Below are 27,003 nucleotides of genomic sequence, written 5' to 3' on the forward strand. Positions count from 1 at the left end.
ACTTTGACAGGCTTTGTAAAATCTCTCCCTGGACACTGCTTCCCTCTCCCGCTCCTCTCTCCCTGGACACTGCTCTCCTCTCCCACTCCTCTCTCCCTGGACACTGCTCTCCTCTCTCCCTGGACACTGCTCTCCTCTCCTGCTCCTCTCTCCCTGGACACTGCTCTCCTCTCTCCCTGGACATTGCTCTCCTCTCCTGCTCCTCTCTCCCTGGACACTGCTCTCCTCTGCTCCTCTCTCCCTGGACACTGCTCTCCTCTCTCTCTCCTTTGTAAATGTTTATTTGGCTTTATTTACCTTCTATTCATTTCTCTTCAGCTCTTCTGTGACGCAGGCTGTTTGCCACCCTGCAGTGCTGTCTTTCTAAAGGGTGTGCTAATTAACACGCTCTACATGAGGAGGTGTGTGTGTGTGTGTGTGTGTCTGACTGTGTGTGTGTGTGTGTGTGTCTGACTGTGTGTGTGTGTGTGTGTGTGTCTGACTGTGTGTCTGACTGTGTGTGTGTGTGTGTGTGTGTGTGTGGTGAGGAGCAGTGAGGACCAGAGAGAGAGAGAGAGAGAGAGAGAGAGAGAGAAAGAGTGTAGTGGTAGAGAGAGAGAATGTTTAAAAAAAACACCCAGATGGTCTGATGGAGTGAGCAAACCGATGTGTTGAGGGAGAGAGAGAGGGAGTGAGAGACGGAGAGAGAGAGGGAGTGAGAAATGGAGGGAGAGAGGGAGGAACACTGAAGTGAATAGAAGCAAAGCACATGACTAAGAGAGCGGGGAAGGAGTGACAGGGACTGACCAAGAAATGAGGAGGAGAGAGGACATTGTCCAGCCATGGGACAGTTTGAGAGGGAAATGGTTACAATATGGCTCACACACACACACACACAAACACATACACACACACAAACACACATACACAAACACACACACAAACACACACACACATATACACAAACACACACGTACACACACACACAGGGGGCAGTTTGAGAGGGGAAATGGGGAGCATGTGCTCGTTACAATACGGCTCATGCATTATTCAACAGCTGTCCATGAATGATTCAGTTGCACATCTGCCTCCCGCCTCGGGTGCTGCGTGTAAGAAGCATGTCTCTGTGTGTGTGTGTGTGTGTATGTATGTGTGCGTGTGTGTATTAGGGCTGTGCAATTAATCGAATTTTGATCGAACTGATTCACGCTGCTTCTTAAACAGCATAACTCTCAAAAAGAATTTCAAGTTTTTGCCTGAGAGATAGGTCAACAGCTTCAGCCTCATGCGATGACCAGCCTGCTCACCGGGCAGAACATGTCTTTTTGTTATGGTGGAGGTTGAGGAAAGAGGAGGAGAAAAGAACAAGAGTGAAATGCTATGCTATTCTGCTCTGTGTGCTGAACAACGCCTGCAGAGCCACAGCCAATTTGTGTGCGCTAGTCACTGGGCTGAGGGCGGAAATCAATTATACTGCCCACAATCACAGAAAACTATACTCGACAGGGCACACAGCACCATGGCAAAAGATTAGTGTGTGTGTGTGTATTGTCTGTTATCTGTGCGTGTAATATGTGTGTCCCCTGTGTGTGTGTGTGTGTGTGTGTGTGTGTGTGTGTGTGAGTGAGTGAGTGAGTGAGTGTGTGAGTGTGTAATACGTGTGTCCTGTGTGGGTGTGTGTGTGCAATATGTGTGTCCCGTGTGTGTGTGTGTGTGTGTGTGTGTGTAATATGTGTGGGTTTTTCCTCCTTGACTGGTTCTGCACAGTTGAGCGATTCTTCCTTGTAGCAGGAAGCTCTCTCTATTCACCATCTCCCTGGAGAATCCAGCCTCTCCAATATACCGGTACGTATAATCGGCACATCTGGGAACTGTGTATACTGTGCTGTACATACCCGCCTCCTTTTAGGGGAACGCTGACCGCTTGGATTGAATGGAAAGCTGGAATAGCGGGAATCGGAAGCGAAAAGGGCTTATACTTATTAAATCTTTCAGAAAACGTGAATAAAAAGCACAAAATAAGGTTGGTGTCATGAACAAAGTTACAGTCAACCAGCTTAATGTTATGTCCATAGGTAAAATAACGTTAACGTTAGCATTGGTTGAGTGATGGAGGCTAGTTTGATTGTTGGTGTATTTGTGAAACATATAACACACAGTTATACCGAGCAAATTGGTAACAGCATGTGTAATTGTCTCTTTCAGCAGTCATCCCATTCTTTTCTGACCATATGACAGGAGATAAGTAAGTTACCACAACGCTAATGTTCCTAATGCGATGGTTTGCTGATGATATACAGCAGGGCATAGATACCTAGATACTACGATACACTGGGCTGGGACTCTTCTGCTTGCTAAATAGGTTTTTCTGCTGTTGACTCACTTACAGTCCTTCGTGGCCCTGTCAGTGCTTTGTAAAATGTTGCATTAAGACTACAAAAAGTCTAGACAAAATAAATGTGAGCATCCGAGCTAACGTTCATTCCCAAACACCCATTAGACTACTCCCTAGGTTCAGTCTTCAATTTCTTGCATTTCAACAAGTGTTTAGTGTAGTGTAGTGTTTCAAGTAATGAAGAGCATGGGTTAAGGCTACAAAGGCTAAACGTAAAGTAACTGATCACTGATACTTGTAAAATGTTTTGCATAAAGGGATAGAGTCATAAAGTATAAACTGCTCACAATGTAGATTGTGGAAATGTGGTTATCACAGACACTCTTATTTCTTAAAAAAAAGAAATTACTGTATATGAAGAGCCTTTCCTTAGGAAACCAGAGAGTTAGGCCTATTCAAATACAGAATGCCCTACCTTGAGAACCCTGTTATAAGAGAACATTTTTACATTGTGTTTGTTAAAAATGACTATCGGCCGATCGGTTATCGGTTTTTGAAAAACTCAAATAATGAAATCGGTATCGGCCTTCAAATCCCCTTATCGGTCAGGCTCTAGAATCAATATGATGCTAGCTTGCCTTCCCCTAAAAAGGGGCGTGATGCAGAGAAATTTCTCTCTATGACAATACGCTGGTTGTAAGTATCTATCCAGTGTTTCTACACACATTTTAATGAACTAATATAATTTTTCGATGAATAACAAACACTTCCTGTGTCGGAAGTTTGTGTCATATTGTGGAGTATATGCTTGTATTCCACGCGCTTCCCATTACTGTGCAATCTGTGCTGATGATTGTATCAGGAAATAAATTACCCCACTCAGAGACCAGAGGTAGTTCAGATTATGATTGGTTTTTGGATTCGTTTTGGAGAGAGGTCAGGGATTCAAGGCAACAGGATGTTTTTTGAGGGAAAATCAATCATGTCTAGAATATAGACAGCCACTCTTTATGCAGTGTCATCTTGCACACAGGAATAAGCCTGATCGTGGTGGAGGAAGTCGGAGCGCTGGTGTTCACTCCACGCTGGACATTCCACCGCCCCCACACCAAGGCCAGGGGCCGAAGGATTATGAGCCGCCGTGTGAAATTCCGGAATGTGTCTCCCATGTGCTGCCGCCATGGAGATGTTCCATGAACCATCACACACAAGCTTAACACATAGCTAGACAGCTATTGTAATAAATACATTGTAAATGTAAATATGGAAGTATGTATGTTTATATACAGTAAACACATATACTGTATGAGAAATAACAGTTTATCAGAGTCCGTATGGACTCATCGTTCCCTGCTGTTCCCTGGCTGTGGTCCTGGACAGTGATACCCATCCCTCCCTGCACAGTGCTGCGCTGCGTTTGCCCCTCCCTGCAGAGAGCTGCGCTGCGTTTGCTTGTTAATGTGTTTGTGACAAGACAAGCTCTCCCCTGTTCCCTCCATCTGGTATGGTGTGATGGGAGGGTGGTGTAGGGAGAGGGTGGGCAGGTGGTGTTGGAGACGGTGGGGGCCAGGGTTGGGGTGCGCCTGCGTAATGTCACTAGCCTTCGCACCTCTCTGCTATAGGTCACATGGAGTTGTGGGACTGAGGTCACGTCGTGCTCCTTACCGCAAAGAGAGCCAAAGAGGAAGGACACACTAATACCATACTAATGCATGTGAATGCAGCATACCAGTGAGTAAGCACTTACACACACACACACACACACACACACACACACACAGAAATATGATTACTGGTCGTCTGTAAAAAACATCTGTTCCTGCATATATATTCCTGACAGTGCACTTCAAATTGCTGGAATTCGCTGCAGTGTCAAACACTTACATGTAGGATATATAACACAATAACACTGACAGGTAGGCTATACAGTATAACACAATAACATCTTTATTTGGTTCTGGGTAGAAAAGGCTCACTGAAACATTCAGTTGTGTGATGCTGATGATGACCCTTTACTGAGTTATTTACTGAGGTACTTATTTCAGCTCTTAGTTAGCAACTCCTCCACCTCTCCTGCATTTGTATTGTAGAATGGTCAACTCTGTAGGTCTTCCATCCCATAGATATTATAAAGCTATGTTCCACCCCTCCTTCATTTGTCAATGGTCAACTCTGGCGTCTGAGGTTGTTGTCAACAGAGGTCTACCAAAGGTGATCCAGCCTTCCTATTTGCTGATAACGGACATGTGATTGATCCAGCCTTCCTATTCGCTGATAATGGAAGGACATGCGATTGATCCAGCCTTTCTATTGGCTGATAACAGACATGTGATTGATCCAGCCTTCCTACCCGCTTATAACTGACATGTGATTGATCCAGCCTTCATATCCGTTGATAACAGACATGGTCTTGTAAAGTCCTAATTGTCTGTTTCCACGCTAGCTTTTCTTGCAAAATGCCTAAATGAGAAAAAAAGAGAAAAGTTTATAGGAAACCTTCCCAGAATCACAGATGGATTACCAATGACTCAAGAACTTGGTACAAATACAGCAATGCAAATCACTGGAGACGTGTTGCATTCTTTTTTGTTCCAGTGTGCCATATTTGAGCCGGTAGAGGAGCCCTGTAGAGGAGCCATATTTGAGCTAGCGGACTCGAGAGTCCCCCACTGGGCCACCCAGACAATACCAAAGTGTGTCGCCAGCCGTTAAAATGCAATGAACGTCTGAAGGATAAAACCACAAACCCAACCCATCCCTGCAGCATGGTGACTGGGAGGAAACCAGCAAACCATGTGTTGTTTAGCTTATTCTATTTTCTCTCTGGAAGAGCCTGACAAAGAGGCTTTCTGGGACACACCAGAACTGACTGATCTGCAGAAATATGGAAAAAAAACAAAGGAAAAAAAAGGAAGACTTTGAAGACTATGAAGGGAGAAAAAAAACTCTTATCCTGCACCTCTCAGAATTACAAATGAAACAGGCCTGATCAAAGGCGCTGTTGTTCTGTCGCGTTAAAGAGCTAGTGCGCTTTTGATATTGATTAAAACAAACAAGATGAACATACGCACACACGGTCACACACACACACACACACACACACCTACGCACCCAACACAAACGCAAATACATTCAGACACACACACACGCACCCAACACAAACGCATATACATACAGACACTCACGCAAACACCAGCAACTGCACCACTTCTTTTTAATGACTATATGTGAGTGTCTGAATGTACATGCGTGTGTGGTATGTGTGTGTGTGTGTGTGTGTGTGTGTGTGACTGAGTGTGTGTCTGAGTGTATATGCATGTGTGTTGTGAGTATGTGTGTAGGTGTGTGTATTAGGGGTGCCATGATTCTCCAAATCCTCGATTAGATTTTCATCGATTATCGAAACGATATTTGATCTTTTTTTAAATATTAGTATTTATGCATACCTTATGTTGTTTACTTTTTTGCCCTTTTCCTATTCTGTTTCAGAGGGCTTTTATTTTGAAACCGCTTTTTATTGCTTATTATTAAACATAGACGTGAATTTAGTGAAATGAAACAACACTAGTGTGTGTGTGTGTGTGTGTTAAACATAGACGTGAATTTAGTGAAATGAAACAACACTAGTGTGTGTGTGTGTGTGTGTGTGTGTGTGTGTGTGTGTGTGTTGTAGGGACTTGAAATACCCCAGAGAGATAATGCTGTGATGATGTCTGCCAAGTGTGTCTGCTCCCAGCACCCACAGACCCTCTCTCCTCCTCTCCTCCCCAAGCTCCCCGAGCGAGTGAGAGAGAGAGAGGGAAGATGGGAGAGAGGATGTGAGAGAGGGAAGGAGGGAGAGAGAGAAGGGAGAGAGGGAGGGAAGGAGGGGAAGAGAGAGAGAGCAACGACCCGTTTGACTGTTGTTCATTACTGTCTGACACAGTTGTTCCTTCTAATTAGGCTCCATTTGCTGAGCTACGCCACACGAGAGCTCCATGTGATGCAGGGCAGACCACACATGGGTAACCGCTGTTTACAAACGCACTTATTTAAAAGGCTCACTGCGCTGAGCCCACGCCATGGGCATTACCCTGTCTGGCGGCCAGCCCCCTGGGGATTCTAGGTCCCAATTCCCCTCTGCATGTGTGTGTGTGTGTGTGTGTGTGTGTTTGTGCCTGTGTGTGCGTGCATCCAACACACAAAACAAACCTAATCTCCCGGTTTACCCCACATCATGGCCATCACGAAGCGCATCGCTGTCATGGTACAGGCCACAGAAATGGGTCAGGTGCAGTAGTCTGTCTGCAGCACACAGACGAGGGTAACAAGGAACAGACAGAAGCAAGAAGCTCTGTTGTGCATCTTGTTTCATTACAAACACATCATCTGCGGAAGAGTAGAGACGTCCTCTCGCAGACCCAATTCAGACCTATTCTTGTTTTCGAAAGAGAAACCTGCACTGACATTGCAGGGACAGAGAGCTTGGTATCCATGGAAACTGCGAGACCCAAAACTGCTGCGCCTTCTGTTGTCTCCTGTTCACATCGGCAGCAACCAGTATGCATGATGCTGTCCTGGTTAGCGACTGTTTTTGGGAGACATATAGAGACATATAAACCTCAACAGAACTTGGCAGCATTGTGAGTCCTTTTGTTCATGTTTCCTGTGCAATAAAACATGTAACCTGGGCAAAAAAAAACATGTGTGCAATCTTTCCCATTTCCAGTTCACTGAAAGCTTTCATGGTTTATTGTGCTTTCCAGAATGGTATTTGCTTCACTCTCACTCTCCTCTCTTGCTTTTAGAGTCCTTGTGATGTTTACTCATTGTGGTTTATAGATCATTGCTCTCTCTTGCTCTGTTTAGATGCATCCTGGTCCCGTTTATCAGGACTGGTTGCCTGGAGACTGATCCATAGAGCTCTGCTCCCGAGCAACACGTAGCCCATCACGGCACCAGCAAATCCTTGACCCCCTGCTGGCCCAGAGTCAAAAGCGTGATGGCTAACAACAACAGGTGACCGGAGTGTCTGACCGATGTCTGACTAAAGAGTCATCTCTCACTACATGTGACCACGTGATGTGTCACCACCCGCACCACCTCCACACAACCTGCAGTGCACCATTCACCTGACCACCACCACCACCAACCAGCAGCGCACCATTCACCTGACCACCACCTCCACCAACCAGCAGCGCACCATTCACCTGACCACCACCACCACCAACCTGCAGCGCACCATTCACCTGACCACCACCACCACCAACCTGCAGCGCACCATTCACCTGACCACCACCAACCTGCAGCGCACCATTCACCTGACGGCCACCAACCTGCAGCGCACCATTCACCTGACCACCACCACCACCAACCAGCAGCGCACCATTCACCTGACGGCCACCAACCTGCAACGCACCATTCACCTGACCACCACCACCACCAACCAGTAGCGCACCATTCACCTGACCACTACCAACCAGCAGCGCACCATTCACCTGACCACCACCACCACCAACCAGTAGCGCACCATTCACCTGACCACCACCAACCAGCAGCGCACCATTCACCTGACGGCCACCAACCTGCAGCACACCATTCACCTGACCACCACCACCACCAATCAGTAGCGCACCATTCACCTGACCACCACCAACCAGCAGCGCACCATTCACCTGACGGCCACCAACCTGCAGCACACCATTCACCTGACCACCACCACCACCAACCAGCAGCGCACCATTCATCTGACCACCAACCAGCAGCGCACCATTCACCTGACCACCACCACCACCAACCAGCAGCGCACCATTCACCTGACCACCACCAACCACCAGCGCACCATTCACCTGACCACCACCACCAACCAGCAGCGCACCATTCACCTGACCACCATCACCACCAACCTGCAGCGCACCATTCACCTGACCACCAACCAGCAGCTCACCATTCACCTGACCACCACAAAAGCAGAGAACAGGGAGAGAACTGCTCAGACTGAGCGCAGTAAGGGGGCCGTTGGGATGGGGTCTCCCAGTGGGGGCATGGGGTCTCCCAGTGGACCCAAAGCTCTACTGTAGCAGACGTGGCAGCTGTCCCAGTCTACCAGTGGGGCTCCTATAGACCCTTTCAACAATAAAAACAAAAACAATGCTTGAACGTTCTATTTGGGTCCCAATCTACTTCCTCTGCATTAAGATAACATATGGAATGTTAAAAAGGAAGTCTTGTGGGGCCAACTATGATGCTGATAATGGAACTCTCGTGAAAGGGTCTATAAGAGCAGATAAGCAGACGTGGCTCCTTTCACCTCCCCTTCTCCTCCTCTCCACTCTCTCCGCATCGCTGTGCCCCACATCCAACAAAGCCGCCACAGCACAATGGAGGAAAGAGCACAGGGTTTTGTTTGGCCTTTGCCCACTAAACATTACACGTCATTAGACGTCTGATGGACATGCAGATCATGTCTTTATTGCGTCCGTCGGTCCAAGACCAATTCTGGAAGACTGCAAACTAGGTCCGACGTGCAAACTAGGTCCGCTATTTTGACATCTAACCGTGACCCCATTTGGACGTCAATAGGACTATGTAACTAGCCTAGAAATCTAGACGCTCATCAGGCTACTATGTAACCTATTTTGGACGTTATACAGAGGTCCTGTGGATAATGGACGTCGGGAATAAAAGACGTCATCTGGTGTTACAATCTGCACCTGAAATTGGACGTCCAAAATAGGTCTCTTTGCGCAGTGGGTGTGCAGGACAATCTGGGCTCTTTGCTTGCTGAGATTTTATGGTGGCGCCGATGAGATTTGCCCTGCCCAAAATGATAGAAATAAGCCTCCAGTTGAGGTGTCGTGGGCCTAATGAGATCTGAGGTGCGGTGGGCCTAATGAGATCTCTATAATAAGGGAGAGGTGATGGTGGAGGCTGGTGGGGGATGTGTTAGAGCTGGGTGAGGTGCTGTGCTATTGAACACTGAGATGTTTCAACATGGAGGCTTCCGTTAAAGGGGCTGTGTGTAGGATTTCTAGTTTTAAACCTTCAAAAATAGCCAAATAGATAATGAAAGACAAATAGCAACAGAATGTGAGAAAAAGTTTTGACATAATGTCAAAAACAACTATGCTCTGTGTTGCCCTGATATCCACTAAAGTTGGTATGCTGTGTTGTACACACGCAAACCAATTGATGGAAGCTGCCGCCGTGGGGGTAATGGTGCGTTCAAGACCATTTCAATTCTGCACATGCATGTGGCCCAGGGACAATACACTTCAATATTTGTATGGGTATGTTCACTGTGTGTGTACGGGTGTGTTCACATCTACTTTCTGTAAACTGAAAAATTAGACTAAAAAATAATGGTTAAATCAAAGACAGTTGTGTAGAATACTGTGTGTAATATCAGAAGCGTCTGTCTTGCAGATGCAGTAGCCCGCTGGTGCGACTGAAAAACAGCCCACTAGCCACAGTGCTCACTCTAGCACACTCTATAACATCCATCAGTACCCTTTACATGCCTGCCCTTCCTGGGCCAGCAGCTATTTGTCTAAGGCGCACAGAAAACTGGGTAATACATTTAATGGCTTTCTGCACCTGTCTGGGGCATTGGCCAATGGACACCATGACCTCCAGCGCATTCTTTCTGCACATCCTGGTTACTCATCCCATAAACTACATTATAAGCATCCCATTATAAGCCCTCTGGGAAAGGTTGTGCAGGGGGGTGGGGGGGTGGGGTGGCGGAACGGTAACGGATGAGGCGAGCCCTCTTCTGTAGGAACAGAGGTGAGTTGAGAAGAGATGTGGGAAAGGTGTAGCTCATTACGAGGCAGAACATGACCTGAAATAGGATCTTAAAAATGACACCGTCACAGGGTGGCAGAGTTATATCGGCCAGTCGACCAATCAGCACAGGGCGGCAGGGTTACGTTGGCCAGTCGACCAATCAGCACGGCTTAAATTACACGCACTTGATTAATTACGGAGGTGGTGGAATAGAGCGGAGGTGGTGTTCTCGAGGGTAAATAATGCCATGTGCAGAGGGAGCAGATGTGTGTGTCTGTTAGACTGTGTTTCCTGCTTCCTGCTTACTGGAGTGTGAGAGAGGAGGTCAATAGGAGGAGAGGAACAAAGGAACAGTGCAAGAACATCATCAATGTCATTAATGGCAGGGTAAGAGAGGAAGAACATCATCAATGTCATTTTCTATTTGTGTATGTCATGTGTACATTTAATGCAAGAACATCATCAATGTCATTTCCTGTATAAACAGGAACACAACACAATGTGTACGTTTAATGACAGGGTAAGAGATAAAGAACGGAAGGGAGAGAGGAAGACGACAGGAAGACATAATCAAAGCTCAGCTTTAACCCTCTATGACGTAATGTCAGTCCCAAACAAAGCGTGTCGCGTCCTTGGGATTCTTAGGGCCCCAACATACCAACCCAATGGCCGATCGTCGTCAGAAAAGGCAGTCGGACTGAGTCGGCTCACGTCTCCCCAGGATAGTCAAAAAAGTGCATTGGAACACTCCAAAATGACCGCCGACTTGAGTGTGCGCTCTGCGCTTGTGCGAGACGTAAAAAGTCTCCATAACAGCAGGCGGCGCTAAAACATTGTCTAGTTACCAAGATGAACTTCTCTGATTAAGCAATAAGAAAATATAAATATATATTGTGTACTATTTTATTGTCATTGCGTGTGTGATGCAAATGAAACACTCTTTCGGACACAGAATAAATCATTTATTTTTGCCTGTTTGCTAGCTAACGTTAGCACAGTAAACGGAAAGTGAATGGGAATGGCTAGTGATGTTCGCTAGCTAGGTAGCAGCTAAGGACTTTGGTTAAACTTACATCACCCATCTCTGGGTCTAAAGCATTACATAACATTACATTTAGCAGACACTTCTTGACCAAAGTGACTTACGTCCCCAGAGCAACTTGGGGTTAAGTGCCTTGGTCAAGGGCACATCGGTGGAAGTTGGGAATTGAACTGACAACTTTCAGGCTACTGCACGCTAGCCCAGCTCCTTAGCCACTACACTACCACCACCCCCACCCAAAGCCTTTGAGAACCAATCAGATTGGTCATTGAGTCCGGCCACCCACTGGCCGATTTGACAAGTCAAATCGGGCAAAATAAACGCCGATGGCTCCTCCGACTGATGACGGCACACCAGATTGTACGACAACGTCCGACGGCCGAAGTACCACTTCCTACAAGTCAGAAGCACCATCTTTTCGGTCCTTGGGTCCTGGCCTTGCCATAATCACTAAAGATCCAACTCGAAGCTTTTCATGACAGTCAAATATTCCATTGATGTTTTTTGTCCCCACCCTGTGGTACACACAATACCCTGTGGTACACACATTTTGTCCCCACAATACCCTGTGTTATGCACATTTTGTCAAAACGATGGGTAGAGCCTGTGACTTTGTAATTGCTGCAATAGCTGAGATGTACAAAACTACCAAATATGTACTCAACACTCTTATTAGACTGTTAAGTACATATCTGACCTTGACTTTTAAGTGTTGCTGCAGGATAGGCTGCTGTTTAAACAACAAAAGAGCTAAATAGCAAGACCGAAACAAAGATGAAAAAAGGAGAGGTTTCATGTAAACAGTAGATTAGGGGAAGGTAGATGTCACAGGCCTGATTTCAACAAAGTCAACACAGACTTTTCCTGAACAGGGTGACTGAATGACGGGCTCCAACTCAAGCCATAGTTGTTGTTTTACCTGCAGATTTGATCCAAACCAAATGGACAATGTGACTCTTTTTTTCTAGCAACCAAGAACAGTAGAAGAACATTAGCAATAGGCCTAATCTCAATGGACGTTTTAGAGACCCGGGAACTCAGAGAGGCTCTTTGGTTTTATGTGCAAATTAATGAACTGGCATCTGTAACCAGTGAGTGTATAATATAATCAAACAGCTGCACAATCACAAATGATGCTCAGTACCCGAACGCTAGACACGCACTCAGGCGACCTCATCTACACTACATACAGCGCAGAGCTGCATGTTGGCATTTAGCACTTATTTCTCTGCCGGCCGGCTAATTATAGGCCTGTTTCATTACCATCTGGGTGTAGAATGGCCACAGTGGTGAGTCCACTAGGATGCGTCTCTGTGTCCATTGGGCCTTGCCAGATTCCGCCCCGGCCACCGTAGCATTCCACAAACAGGGCCTAATTGTGTGTATTCTCAGCAGGCCTCTGTCACCTCGATCTTTTGAACTCTCCCCTTTGCTTGACACCTGGAAGTGGGCTTTAATGAAACGTATCCTCTCTGCTTTGGTGACTGAGTGTTTCAGGTATGTGTCACACACCCCCCTCACGCGCTTGGTGTAGCATTGCATGTGTCACGGTGGTCCCACTCTGACTGCAGGGAGGGGGGGGGGGAGGCATGCGCAGCATTTTAGGCATGTTGTGAGATCCTCGTGAGGTGATTCTGCAAAACAACTCTCTCACCACAGCTCCTGGTGTGATACACAACTATAGAGGCTCCTTCACGATCTGGCGTGATACACAACTGTAGAGGCTCCTGCACGATCTGGCGTGATACACAACTGTAGAGGCTCCTGCACGATCTGGCGTGATACACAACTGTAGAGGCTCCTGACGCTAACTGGCGTGATACACGACTCTAGAGGCTCCTGACACTATCTGGCGTGATACACGACTCTAGAGGCTGTGCCTCTTTATTTTCAACGATCTCCTGCATGGTGAGCTGGGCGGCACATAGCACAACCTTCCAGTCGCTTCCCTGGCTGCCTGCCATCACCACTAGCACCAGAGGCTCGGGTCTTATCTGGGGGGGGGGGGCTCGGGTCTTATCTGGGGGGGGGGGAGAGTGTGAGTGAGGTAGCTGGGTGGGTGTTGAGCGGTACACAGCCTGCCGGTGGGACCAGGCTGCACATCCCTGGCACCAATCACCTTCTCCCGATGACTCAGGCGAAGATTAGCTGACTGGAGCTACCGCCATCATGAGCACCAGCGTCACAGCCCTTCTTTATAAAACAGAGATGTGCTATGACGCACAGAAACGCTGCCCTGTGCTTTGTTGACGCACAGACAAGGACAGACAGGGGTCAAAGGGCCACGTATAAAGACATTAAAAAACAGCAGTATCTGTCTTCCGTCCCATCTACCCTTGCAGTCCATAGATCTATACCTTACACAATCGGACAATGTCACCTCGATGCCCTGTTAGCCACGCTCATTGATTTTCAAACTGCTCTGATTTCAGCGCTTTGGTAAACAGACATAATGGTAAGTGGTCTTTCTTTCAGTCTCTCTCTCTCCAACCCCCTCTCTCTCTCTCTCTACTCTACTGACAGCAAGAGTCCTTGTGCTCCATGGTGGCAGCCATGTTTATTAAGCATGTCCTCCCAGAGGCCCCCCTGCCTTTCTCCCCTCCTCACAAAGGAGGCCCCAGTTACTGGAGCAGCTAATGGGCATTAAGAAGCATGGGGCGGGGGGGGGGGGGGTGCTGCCGATCACGTGGAAGGAAGGATTAGGGCAGCAAAGGGTCAGAAAATACATACAAATCTGACCAAGAGTTCAAACATGCACCAAAAATGGAAAATGAACAAAAAAGTAGGGGTATACTGTTGGGGTATATCTATGTGGTATCCTGATTATTACTAACGAAAAGATTTAGATGTTTGTTTTAAAAGGAACATTTTGCCACTGAAATAACACACAGGAAAAGGGTTTGGATCCTGATTACAGTCTAACTACAGAAAATAATCCACAATCTTTAGGTCGGCTTGGTGCATTAGCTGTTTGCAGGAACAAAGAAAGTGTCAACACACTGATTTAGGCTGCCTAGCATTGCCAGCAACACAGGGCTTACAGGCACAGAATTAACCAGGCATGCTGCACAGTCTTAGGCAAGGACAACCTGTGAAGATTACCCATCGAGTGCTGTACTGTAAAATAAAAAGTAATTTAAGCAATAAATTACTTAAAATTAGATTACCCATCGAGTGCTGTACTGTAAAATAAAAAGTAATTTAAGCAATAAGCCAAGAGGCCATAGGTTACACCGATTCTACAACAGCTAAGGGGCGTTGTTAGGCACGATGCGCAAGCAGAGTTCTAAAACCCCCCTTAGCTGTTCTAAAATTAGTGTAACCTACGGACTCGAGTGGCTTATTGCTTTTCTAAAACGGTTATTACATGGCAAGATTTCATAAAATAAAAGCATAGCATCGAGAAATGTAACAATGCATTTATAGATAATCATTCTTCCGCCAAGAAAAATATTTCCTCTATCAGAATGGTTGCCAAGCAACTTCGAGACGCAGCTACTCTAGCTATTACTAGCACAGTAATATAGAACGAAATGCGGTCAAGGTGTATGTTTGTGCTGGATTTTACAACGGCATCGAACACAATTCAGCCAATCATAATCAAGGACCGGAACTATCCGTTTTAGAAATCAGCTTAGCAGATGGCCTTTAACGACACTTCTCTCTAGTGTCACTAAGTCCATCTCCATTTCTCCTTTTTCTGACCCATTTAAGTTTCTCTTCATTATTTGAAGTCTGCTTTTGCTGAGTAGAGACTCAACAATAAGCTGAAGAGGATCGAGTGTAGCTCCATCTCTAACAAGCCTAATGAGACCACCAAACAAAAAAGAAACCTAACCATGCTAAGAGCATGAAAACACAGACTACATTAACGAGTGCCGACCGCATTATGCCCCTGTACTGGTCATTAGGAGATCCGCAGCCACAGAATAAATGAGGCTCATAATGAAGAAACCACAGAGTATCCATGGGCAACGGCGGCGCTGGCATCACAGGGCAGCGTCGGGATGCCTTTTTCAGAACATCGGCTTCCCTGCCACGACTCCCGCGTTGGCTGGGCCTGCCAACCCTCTTGGATTACTTTCATGATTTAGAGACTTATTTCTGCTGATGATGTTTTTTTTTCCCTCAGTAATCAGCAATTCAGAGGCAGCAAGTTCCAGAGAGATACTCCATCACCCGCTGAGAAGAACAAGACAGGTTTTTCAAAATACTGATGATGGCCCCGGCCAAGCAAAAAAAGAAGTTAATGGTTTCATGTTGATTAAAATGATAAATGAGCATTTTAAAGCTTTTGGGGGAAACCCTTAAGTGTTATTCTTCAGGTGTATTCAAGGACAAGTTTGTGCTAGCCAACCAGGCAGAGTCTCCAATATGCCTGTACAGCTTTAAGCACTAAGTTCATCCAGTACATTTCCTCATTATTCTAACTTGAAAGGAGGAACTGACTTCATTCTAACGGGTCTTCTCAGGACTCTTCTCAGGGCCCTTGCGCAACCATCTCTGGCTCCCTGACTGCAGTCTGATGACTGAGGCATCGGGAAGTTATATTAGGAAATTGAGCGGCCCTGCCCTGGCTGGTATAGACACATGCCATTCCGACCATGTATCGATTACAGCCTTGGCCTAAACAGATGCCCAAAGTCCAAAGTCACAGTGTCCCTTTGCAGTCATCATCAACAGGTCTTGGCTGCTGTGAGGACCCCAAACCACATCCTGTGCAGCATGGGGCATGAAAAGGGTCCAGTTACTGCCCGGCGGCTCTGAGAGATGTTTTGAAATGTTAGTTGGTTAACGCAGGTTAGACTAATGACTAATGACATTATATAGACGGACTCTGTGTTCGTCTGCTAAATGTAATCCAATATCATTTGGCTGCAATGTTGTCTAATGGAGTGAGGCAAGCTCCGTTCACAGAAGCGCAGTGATACACATTTAATGTTAGTCAGTGATGCTGTCATAAGGGAGGTCCGAGGTGGGTAAGGTGTTGCCTTTCTCTGTAAATACTACTAACACCAGCTGAGCTGAAATGGGACTATATGGTAGGACCTTCCAGAACACAGATTTGCTTTGGAGAGTAAAGTTGCACTGACCTTAATGATGTTTAATGATGTTTAATGATGATTTTAATGATGTTTAATGATCTTAATGATGTTTATTGATGATTTTATGTTAATGATGTTGACCGTTTTATGAAAGTCCTAAACTGACGATGCATCAGCATCAGACCCAAAGTGTCTCTTAAGGCAGGCAGCAGATGATTTGGCCATCTGAGAGTGATCTGTCTTGGCACATGCGGAGGTGTCAGGCTGGGCTAAAATGATGATTTTATTTTTCAGACTTTATCTTTAGCAGCTTAAAAACACATATCAAACCTCATAGCTCAAAGAAACTACAGGGAGCACACTCGAGAGCTGCCACTGAACCTGAGTGACAACTGCATTGGCCTTAAACAACCTCCCCTTCCCTTCTCTCTCTCTCTTTCTCTCTCTCTCTCTTTCCCCCTCTCTCTCTCTGAATGAAAAGCGTCGTTCTCTCATCCTGTCTCTGTTTATCTCTGCTATCCGTCCTCTCCTGTGCGCCTCCATGGTACATTGTGTTAGTTAAGATGGAGAGATGAACAGAAGCACATTACTTATCTCCCATCCCATGGCATGGCACCCCCCCCCCCCTCCAGCCCTCTTTTGGCCTGCTCCTGCTCACCACCAGTTCTCTGGCCACCACCAATTGAGTCTGTTTCTCACTGGACAGATGGACAGATCCATTGCGGACAAAGCGAGAGGGCAGGCGAGGGATGAGTGCCAAGCTGGTGCCTGGACACAGGGTAGAGTCAGTGACATGGAAGAACATGACATTCTCCAGAGAAAGTGTCCAGTAGATGGCCCTTACACACACCCAACAAAAGGAAGACGTGTTTGCTTTGCATTAAAGGGGGTAAATGCGGATTACATAGGAAACATATGTGAGTGGGTCACGAGCAGTAAACACACTCTCCAACGGGGGTTCACTCCAACGGGGGTTTAGTCTGCTACAGTAAACACACACTCCAACTGGGGTTTAGTCTGCAGTTAACACACTCTCCAACTGGGGTTTAGTCTGCAGTTAACACACACTCCAACTGGGGTTTAGTCTGCAGTTAACACACTCTCCAACTGGGGTTCACTCCAACGGGGGTTTAGTCTGCTACAGTAAACACACACTCCAACTGGGGTTTAGTCTGCAGTAAACATACTCTCCAACTGGGGTTTAGTCTGCAGTTAACACACACTCCAACGGGGGTTTAGTCTGCAGTAAACATACTCTCCAACTGGGGTTTAGTCTGCAGTTAACACACACTCCAACTGGGGTTTAGTCTGCAGTAAACATACTCTCCAACGGGGGTTTAGTCTGCAGTAAACATACTCTCCAACTGGGGTTTAGTCTGCTACAGTTAACACACACTCCAACTGGGGTTTAGTCTGCAGTAAACATACTCTCCAACTGGGGTTTAGTCTGCAGTTAACACACACTCCAACGGGGGTTTAGTCTGCAGTAAACACACTCTCCAACTGGGGTTTAGTCTGCAGTTAACACACACTCCAACTGGGGTTTAGTCTGCAGTAAACATACTCTCCAACTGGGGTTTAGTCTGCAGTTAACACACACTCCAACTGGGGTTTAGTCTGCAGTAAACACACTCCAACTGGGGTTTAGTCTGCAGTTAACACACACTCCAACTGGGGTTTAGTCTGCTACAGTTAACACACACTCCAACTGGGGTTTAGTCTGCTACAGTTAACATACTCTCCAACTGGGGTTTAATCTGCAGTAAAGACACACTCCAACTGGGGTTTAGTCTGCAGTAAACACACTCCAACTGGAGGTTAAGTCTACTACTGGAGGTTTAGTCTAATTAAGCTGCAGGACAGCTTTCTGCACCATTCCATGGCTGCCATGATAAACGAGGTTATTTTAGCCTCATTTCATTCTCCCTCTCAATTATCTGGAAGATTTCCTTTGCCAATTATGTACAAGTTCAAAGTCTTTCACCAGCCTCAGAACCCAGCTGGCTGCACTTGCCACTGGTATCATTAAATCATGAGGAATTCCTTTGTGCATAAATCGTGTCAAAAATCCAAGTTTTTCCCCTCTGATAACAGTGCAAGCTCCAGAATAAAGTACCCAGTGCATGTTATTTTCAGATGACTTTGGTACCAGCACAACACCCCTAGACTCTGTTGTTTCTCCCACATTTAAGTGTACCAGGACAGAGTTTCATGATGAAAGACACAGTTGGGGATTTGGGTCAACCACCATGCTGTCAGTGTGGGATCAGGGGCCAGGGGCTGGGTCATATGAAGGCCTGGGTAAGAGGTATGGCCAGCCTTCATTACCAAAGCTCCAGCGATCCACTGGGGCCAGGGGAGAGATCTGGCTGCTCCAGCGATCCACTGGGGCCAGGGGAGAGGTCTGGCTGCTCCAGAGAGCACCACTGGGGCCAGGGGAGAGATCTGGCTGCTCCAGAGAGCACCACTGGGGCCAGGGGAGAGATCTGGCTGCTCCAGAGAGCACCACTGGGGCCAGGGGAGAGATCTGGCTGCTCCAGAGAGCACATGAGGGGCCAAAGGAGAGATGAAAGCACGTTACCAATGCCCTGCCTTTGGGTCTCCGCACTGTAGTCTTACAGAGACCACATCACCATATCAGCATATGGCCTTTTACATCACAGATACAAGACCAGCCTTCACTCACAGGGCTCTGGGTTGTTTGCTTGGTGACCATGTTTTAACCCTCTCACCTTTGATGACCAACTGAGAACCAGGCTTCTGCCTCACGGTCTCCTACATGCATAGACAACATATAATTGTGTGTGTATGGATAGCCTACTTGCATATCTCACCCCATGGCAGTCCTGAACAATGTTTAACATGTTGCACATCATTGCAGCCGCAAAAAAACACACAGCCAAAATATGATAACATCACAGAAACCTCATTTGAATGACTCATAACCAAGTCTGGGATGCTCCAAATTCCATATCATACAAAATACTCTCTGAAACCCTTAACATGTTAATAGCATTGCGCATTATTATCAGCTTGATTACATGTCATGAGAGGCGTCAATATCCAATTGAAAAGCAGGTGTGGCACATTTGCTGATCGAGGGGCGAGGGACTTCGGTGGAGGGACAAACGCCTTATCACCATCTATGCTGCTACTTCAGCCAGCGCTACGTTCCCTGACATAGGATAGCATCGGGGCGGTGCCGAGGAGTTTGTAATTGTCAGTAAAAATACATTATACCACCATTCCTCGAACTGGCAGGCAGCGCAGTATGTTTCCCTGAGCAGCGTCAACATGCTTATCTGAAAGGAGATGCTGCCAGCCCGTATGCAACACATGTGGCGCATATGAAGGTCGTGGAAACATTTTATAAATGTGATTTTGTCCGATTTAGGGTAGTCTATACAACGGCCTAGGATGATGCTGGTAATGAACTCGTTACGTTACACTAAGGCCATACCGCTCAAGGTATTCGAGTCAATAATAATGTATTTGTGCAATTTATGGTACAAATAGTGCATCTCTGGAACATGGGCCCTATAGCTCACCGTCAAATGTGTGTCGTTAACCGCTCATATGCTTCCATTATAGGTACGCACTTGTTTCAGCAGCAGCCTACCTCACAACACACTAGCCTAATATTCATCAAAAACGATGGTAACCCCTCAACGATATCAATTATTCCTGTTTACAAGCATTCATGGAGTCAAAAACGTTGGAAAGGTGTAGACGACTTACCCAAAACACGAAGGAATAGACGATCAGGAGCGTTTTGAGGCAGGTTATTACTGGTTTGGTCTCCATTCTCCTTGATGCCATACTACAGTAAAGCGAAGCGCAGAATTTTCCCTGGAGTTGCGTTGCTGTGATTCTCCGCTGGGCTTCGTTCGCCGATCCGCTGCAGTCTCTCACAGCGCAGTTGCTCTCCGTTTTCTAGCCAATGAAAGCACGCACAGAAATGCAATCCTGCCTCCTGACAACGCCCTCTGTTGGATGTAATACGTCAGGCCAACCTTGCACATGGATCAGTTAATCACAATATTAAACAAAGTTTTCACAGTTTAACAAATACTGGGAGCTATGACTAAATACGTATAATTGATACTGAATAATCTAAAAGGCATGCTATGGTTAATAGATCATTAGTCTAAGATGTAGGCTGTTTGAGTGAACTGGGCCTAATTCACCCAGCACTCTAAATCTATACATCAGACATCCCACTTTGTAACCTGGGGTTACAGCCAATGTGGGTCATTTATTAACCTGTGTTTGTGTTGCTTTATGTTTATACCAGAATGCTGTGTGCAGGCTATACCATGCTGGCAATAGATTATCTTGATGGATAGTCCAGTTCAGTTACTCCCTATAATGTTGCTTCCTTGAATGTTATTCAGAAGGAACCAGAGGGATATCTGCAACTTCCACATACCTAAGCTCATGTGCTTGCTATCTGACTGTGAAAACAGTTCACAGGCCAGCAACATAATTTGCACGTTGGTGCTCTAAATATGAGTCTGGAAATTCGCAATCTATTGTGAAGCCTGTGGGGAGAGGTAGCAGCTCTTTGCAATCAAAGGGTAAAGGTGAGAGACCTTGTCTCTAGTTCTTACTTCTTCCGTGTGCATCTTAAAGGATCACACTGGATCAGATGGAAGCTCTTCATTTAACTTAATTGCTGAGAGATGTTAGGAATGGTGAATCAATCCCAAAATCGGCCAGAAAAAAAACTGATGGCCAGTTGGAAATGATTGTAGCCACTGCTTGAGAAACATGAGTATCCCCTTTTTGCTCTTTTTCCCCACAAAATGACTTTTCACTTGATACGTAACTTTCCTACTGAAATTTATTTTAATTTTCTGTAACTCATGAACATATTCAAAGGACATTTGTGACAGAATGTCTTGGCCATATTCAGTGAATACATCCATATTGTGCCTAAGCCACAAGCCTTTGCATCAGGTGTTTACAGATACATCAGTAACTGCTATCCCAAACATTTTTATTAGATATTTAGCAAATATGTTCAAGGTATAAAATCCTGATATTTTCAGGGGCACATCACATCACATATATGAAAATGATTAGCAACAAGCCAGTCTTTATTGTTACAGGTCAGCTGAGTTAAAAGGGCAGGCGCCACTTGACCTGCAATCCTCTCTGGCAATATGAAGGCTATAAAACAATACATGTAAAGTATGAGGAAACCCATTAAATATAGAATAAAGACCCCATTATTCAGCACCCAATGCAAGTGCATGACCTTGAATTACAGTAAACAAGTGGAATATGGAGGTGCAGCTGTGGATTTCATAAATCAGTAAAAGCAGAATATGATGAATTTTGTGGCTAGAATAGATAAATAATGCTCCCAAACCATATGTTATGCCTGGAAAACGTATTCAAGGTTAAGGAAAATCTCATATGTGGCCAACTGAACATAATGTAGGCCTATTAAGGTGGGGCGGGTTAAAGGTGAGGTCCACCATTCTGATGACAGATGTTGTGATTTGAACTCAACAAAGCAATTAATTGAATCTGGCATTGGATTGGTTCAGACTACAGCTCCTTTAATAGTCCTGAAAGTCCCTGTAAACCAAAAATAAATGTGTTTTGAGTTTGTCGGGGGGTGTAATCAACCATTCCCAAAAAAATCATATATATATATATATATAAACAACCATTCAGAAAAATGTGAGTATATAAAACATCAACAAGTATGTTGAAATTTAAGCGGTAGTTATGACTGCTGCCAGGTTTTTTTCAACTCTTTTCTTTAATTTTTCCGCTATTGATTTTTGGTCTGCGATTCCTGGGACACACCCCGGGGCCTGGGGCACTTGGATGGAATAGAAGCTTTTGGTCCCCAGGGACCACTCCCTCTCAGCACATATCACCCTGAAAGCCGGAGACCTAAAGTAGCTTCCGCTGAATAACTCGCCAACTGTTGCACCCAAGAGGTATGTTGGTCTCAAGAATGTGCACAAAGTGAAGAGTCTGGTCACTCACGATTGTGAAACCTTACCAACACTGCCATGGTGACGGGCGTAGACACAGCGTTAACTTTGAAATGATTTGTCCAGCCGAACCAATCACATTGATCAGGGCCAATCACATTCCAGATGTTACTTCCATCTTCGCCTAAACTTTCCAAACCGACAATAAACAGCATCGTCAGTTAGGAAACTGCGGAAAATGTGAGCCTGCCTTTACCGTACATAAATTTGCTCATTCTTCCAACTGCAATTTTTGATTGTTTACCACAGCCACTTTCAATTTTAAAACTAGTGTCATCCCCTCTCGTCGCTGACTGGGCAGGTAATCTGCCGACTGATGTGAATCCCATACGCAAAAAATATATATTTTAAATATATTTTCATAATATATTTTGAAATGTAAATATTCTTAATTGGTACAAAATATATATCTTTGACAGTTAAAAATATATTTCAATATAATTTGAAAATATATGTAGGCTATTCTTTCACACAAACTCGTGTCACATATATACGTCACCGCCCATTTGGAGGTGCAAAGAATCGGGTTTTTGGTTCCTTACTATGTGATCTTAATGGCAATGCAGCGTGTTTGCACCTCCAAAAACATGGCGTACCTGGTTACCTCCCAAAAACGCCCTTAAACGCCCACAAATACCCGTATGTTTGTGTGAAAGAATGGTGTTCCAGACTAGTAGTACCTCCCTGAAAGGAGATCTAGATGGGCGTGGTCAGGCTAAACTAACCCAGCCCCTCACCACACATCTGTGGTGTACTAACTTGCTCATTCATTTCGCTTATCATTTTATCCAAAGCGACTTATATGTCAATTATTACAAGGGCTTATCTCTGCAGATCTCTACAGGGTTAAGTGTCTTGCACAAGGGCACAACTGCACAAAATGTGTCATCACTGCAACCTCTAAATGGAAGCCAGGTTTCATGAAATTCTGCCCCTGAGGGGCGCTATAACTGATGCATTTCGGTATATCAAGAACCACTTAAAGTCCTCCTGAGATTTGTTTGGTTAGAAAAACACTTGTTAAAACATAGCCAACTGTAAATTGTGTGGTGGAGTTAGATCATTCAACAGGACATTTTCATCTTCAGTGTTCAGCAATATTTTGTGCATTTAACACAGGTGTGTTTAATCTATCTGGCTGAAGTGCTATAAATGCTATAAATAAGTGCTATATAAGTGCTATAAATCAGATAATTTAGAGAATAGTTGGAAGAATGTGTAGGGAAATTGACTGTAGCACCTAGCCCCTAACTACCTGAACCGTGGCACCGAGGATAAAGACATTTTTATGGTATGTTCGTCTCAAGGGCCCACATCAACCTAGCCCATAATCACTTATTTGTGATTTGCACCCCCCCCGGTAAAAAATGAAAATGCAATATCATTCTGCTTTAATCGCCCCTCTCTTCAGTTAAGATGTTCAGAACTGCACCAAATTGTATGTGTATAATTAACCTGACATTCTCTGGGGGTATGCTAAGTTTTGTAGAATTTCATCCATGGGGGGGTCTAAAAAAATTAAGTTATGTGTACATTTAGTGACTGTACACTCATTGGCCTGTAGATGGTGGTGCACACATATACACACGCACACACACACACACAGGCACGCACATACTATCAGTATCAGCAATTAGAACGGCCGATACATAATTACAAATTCAGCAGGATTAAAGGAAAACCAAATATTCATCATCAATTGGCTGCATTTCCAGTATTGGCATTAGGTAGTCGTTTGTCCACCAGATGGCACATCGTTGCAGTGAGACGTAATTTTGTTGGAAGTTAATCTAAAGTGGGTTGGAAAGACAAGGACAACACTGTAGTTTACCGCAGAGAACGTCTAATAAGGGTAGGATGATTTCCACATGAAATGTAATTCCCATTTCTTCTTGAAGCCGAAATAAATCTGAGAATGTTTATTGGACATGCTTGGTTTTTACTGCAGGTAGGCTACGTTAATCTTGTAAGTTATAGCCTAAGGTAGGTAAAATAATGTTACCGTTAGCATTGGTTACATGATGGAGGCCAATTTGATTATGTATTTGTAGAAAACCATAAATGCGGTTATAGGCTACCAAGCAAATTGATAACAGCACTAATTCTATCTTTCGACTGTCATCCCATTCTCTTATGACCATAACCTAGGCTACTAGCAGGAGCTAAGTGAGTTAGCCACAACACGTTCGCTAACGTGATGGTTTTCTAATGGAAAATATATAGGCTACCTGAAAGATAACGTGTCTATGATGCATCCTAAACACCGGGCTGGGTCGCTGGGACATTTCTGCTCAAAGTCTAAAAAAGGATCTGAGTCAACGTTAATTCCCAAACACCCACTAGGCTACTTCAATCCTCTATTTTCAAAGGTGATTCAAGTAAGGAAGAGCATGGCTCAAAGTAAAGTAACTAGGACTGAAACATAAATTCGTCAAAGTGAATAATTCGTGTCAACTCGCCGCAATGTAGATTTATTAACGCACCCGTGATGATCTACGTCATGCAACCTATGCAACTATTTTAGCAAAAATGACCTTAATTATGCAGGTTGAGAGTCGTTCTGATGGTTCAACAGCACTTTTTGGGTCGTTTGATGGGTGATTCGCAGTGTTGCCAACTATTTCAAATGGAAAGTAGCTAAAGCCAGCTCCAAAAGTCGCTAAATGTCGCTAGATGACGTCACGCACTAATTTGCATATCAACTACGTCACCAGGTCGTGACCCCCCCCCCCCTAAAAAAAAAAACCTTGATGGCCCTTTAATTCCCCTTTACACCTGTTTGCTTTTCTCCTAGGCCTACTCAAATAAGCAACTTTAAGAGCCTAATTTAAATATATTTAATTTAATATACTTGTATATTAGCGTAATTGATACACTTTACACTTCTGTACATCTTGTCATAGGCTACACCAGAATGAGCATTAAGTGGCTGAAAATCAGTGATTTCCAACCTATTCCCAACTGCTGCATTTGCTTTGCACATTAAAGTCTGATTATAACTTCACCATAGGCTACACAATTTAACCTTGACAATGGCTATATTTTGGATTTATTTAGTTAATGTCACTCGGACAGACCGACAGAATTGTTTTTCCCTCAGCCGACAGTCTGTCCTGAATTGACAACATTGAGGCTACATAGCCTAAACGAATGCTTTAGGTTTTTCTAACTTGTATGCTCGATTTTGAACTATCTGCTTGTGAATGAAGTTGTAGCCTACTTTCCTTTGTTGAACGGTGCTGGAAAGTGTGTCCCTGTTTCCCTGCCATCATTGCTCTCGTCTCGTTGACTCTGGTTGTAATCTCACCTGAAGTTGCTGCACCTTCCAATAACGTTGTCTGAGCCAGGGATGGATTACTGCACGGGCCTACCGGGCCCAAGCCCAGGGGCCCAAGAGGTCAGGGGGCCCTGAAGCCCAAGCCTTTGCATGGAATCATTGCCTCAATATCAACAAATCAGGATGTAGGCTATGAATCTGATTGAATGTAGTATTGGCCATCCCCAAAATGCACCAGAATACAGGAAATCACATCAAACAAATAAAACCCCCCCTCCCACATATACGACTATTAGTGGGGGGCCCATCTGGGCCCAGGGGCCCGAGAGTTCATAATCCGTCCATGGTCTGAGCTGTTAGATCTATAGAACATCTACTTGTTGTGTAATAGGCCTAGCATAGGGCCTACCTTATATAGCTTATAGTTTAACAGTCACGGTTTTGTCATAACTCCCTCTATGCATTTTTGCATTTACAATAGCTCTGAAACCGGGGGTCGAACGTCGCAGAGGGGGCAGGGCGCCAGTGCGTGGATATCTCAATCGCAAAATTAAACAATATTTCTATCGGGCGCCTACCATGGACTAGGCTGGGTGAACCCAGCCTGATCTGCCGGCGATTTCTTTTTAGATTTTTTAAAAGATTGAGCTTGGTGTGGCGAAAGCCAGACTATGGACCTCACAGTTGCAAAATGCAAGGGAACATGAATCAGCCTATATTTGCACAAACAATAACGGACAGCAGCTCTTCAACTTGGCCCGTTAAAATGTGTATCTAGAGACGCATTTCATGAAGGCCCTTTTGGACATGTCAGTTATTTGCACCACTGGGTAAAACTGCATTTTGTTTTAGACTACTGGTATTTAATTTGTGCATTGACATATCATATGAACTAGATGACTAAACTCTTGCATATGTAGAAGAAGAAACATTCACAAAAATCCATGACATGACCTCTCTTCTTGATAGCTATTGAAAAAACTGCATGGATCTGACAGGGATTGTTTTGTTTAATAATAAATAAATAAATAAATAAATAAATAAATAAATAAATAAAGCTGCTACCTTCTGCTTTACCAAATACAATGTAGCCTACAGGTGTAGCCTACCTTTCATCAGTCCAGTTGCAATGGATGGACTGTGATGAACTGCCCTACTTGTGATTGTTTAGAGATTTTAAAGGTTTTATAACAATGCTACAATTTTTTGGCAAGTGCTACAAATCTATTCACCTTTGCAGCGCCTGTAGGCTACTTTCTGTGCGGCCCGCAAACACACATGCCAAACAAGCATACACAAAAGTTTCAAGAGTGGGGGATGGAGTAGAAGATGGAGACAAATTGATTAATGTGATTTATTTTCGCGGAATGGATGTACAGGACTGAGCGGCGGTCATATTTTGTACAGCTATGTGGTACATCTAGTTTTTCATGATTTTTTCATGATTTTTTCTGGGTTACTTGTGGACACATTTTCTCTCTCTCTCTCTGAGACGAAATGCACACACCCACTCATTCACTTCTAACCCATTTCACCCCATCGGT

At 45.0% G+C, this 27,003-nt stretch overlaps 1 protein-coding gene across 1 annotated transcript in view; it reads right to left on the reverse strand.

The window, feature by feature from the left end:
* The window catches only part of tspan7 (tetraspanin 7), a 28,706-nt gene extending 8,563 nt beyond the window's left edge, over nt 1-20,143 (reverse strand). The window contains exon 1 of the mRNA XM_076302443.1: nt 19,907-20,143. Coding sequence (XP_076158558.1) covers nt 19,907-19,987 — 81 coding nt within the window. The 5' untranslated portion in view covers nt 19,988-20,143. The remainder of the gene's footprint in view (nt 1-19,906) is intronic.
* Between the last annotated feature and the right edge of the window lie 6,860 nt (nt 20,144-27,003).

The sequence above is a fragment of the Alosa pseudoharengus genome, unplaced genomic scaffold (genome assembly GCF_046254945.1).
Source record: "Alosa pseudoharengus isolate Yale_2024_CS ecotype anadromous, Long Island Sound unplaced genomic scaffold, YU_APseudo_1.1 YU_APseudo_1.1_scf_24, whole genome shotgun sequence".
NCBI classification, from domain to species: domain Eukaryota; kingdom Metazoa; phylum Chordata; class Actinopteri; order Clupeiformes; family Clupeidae; genus Alosa; species Alosa pseudoharengus.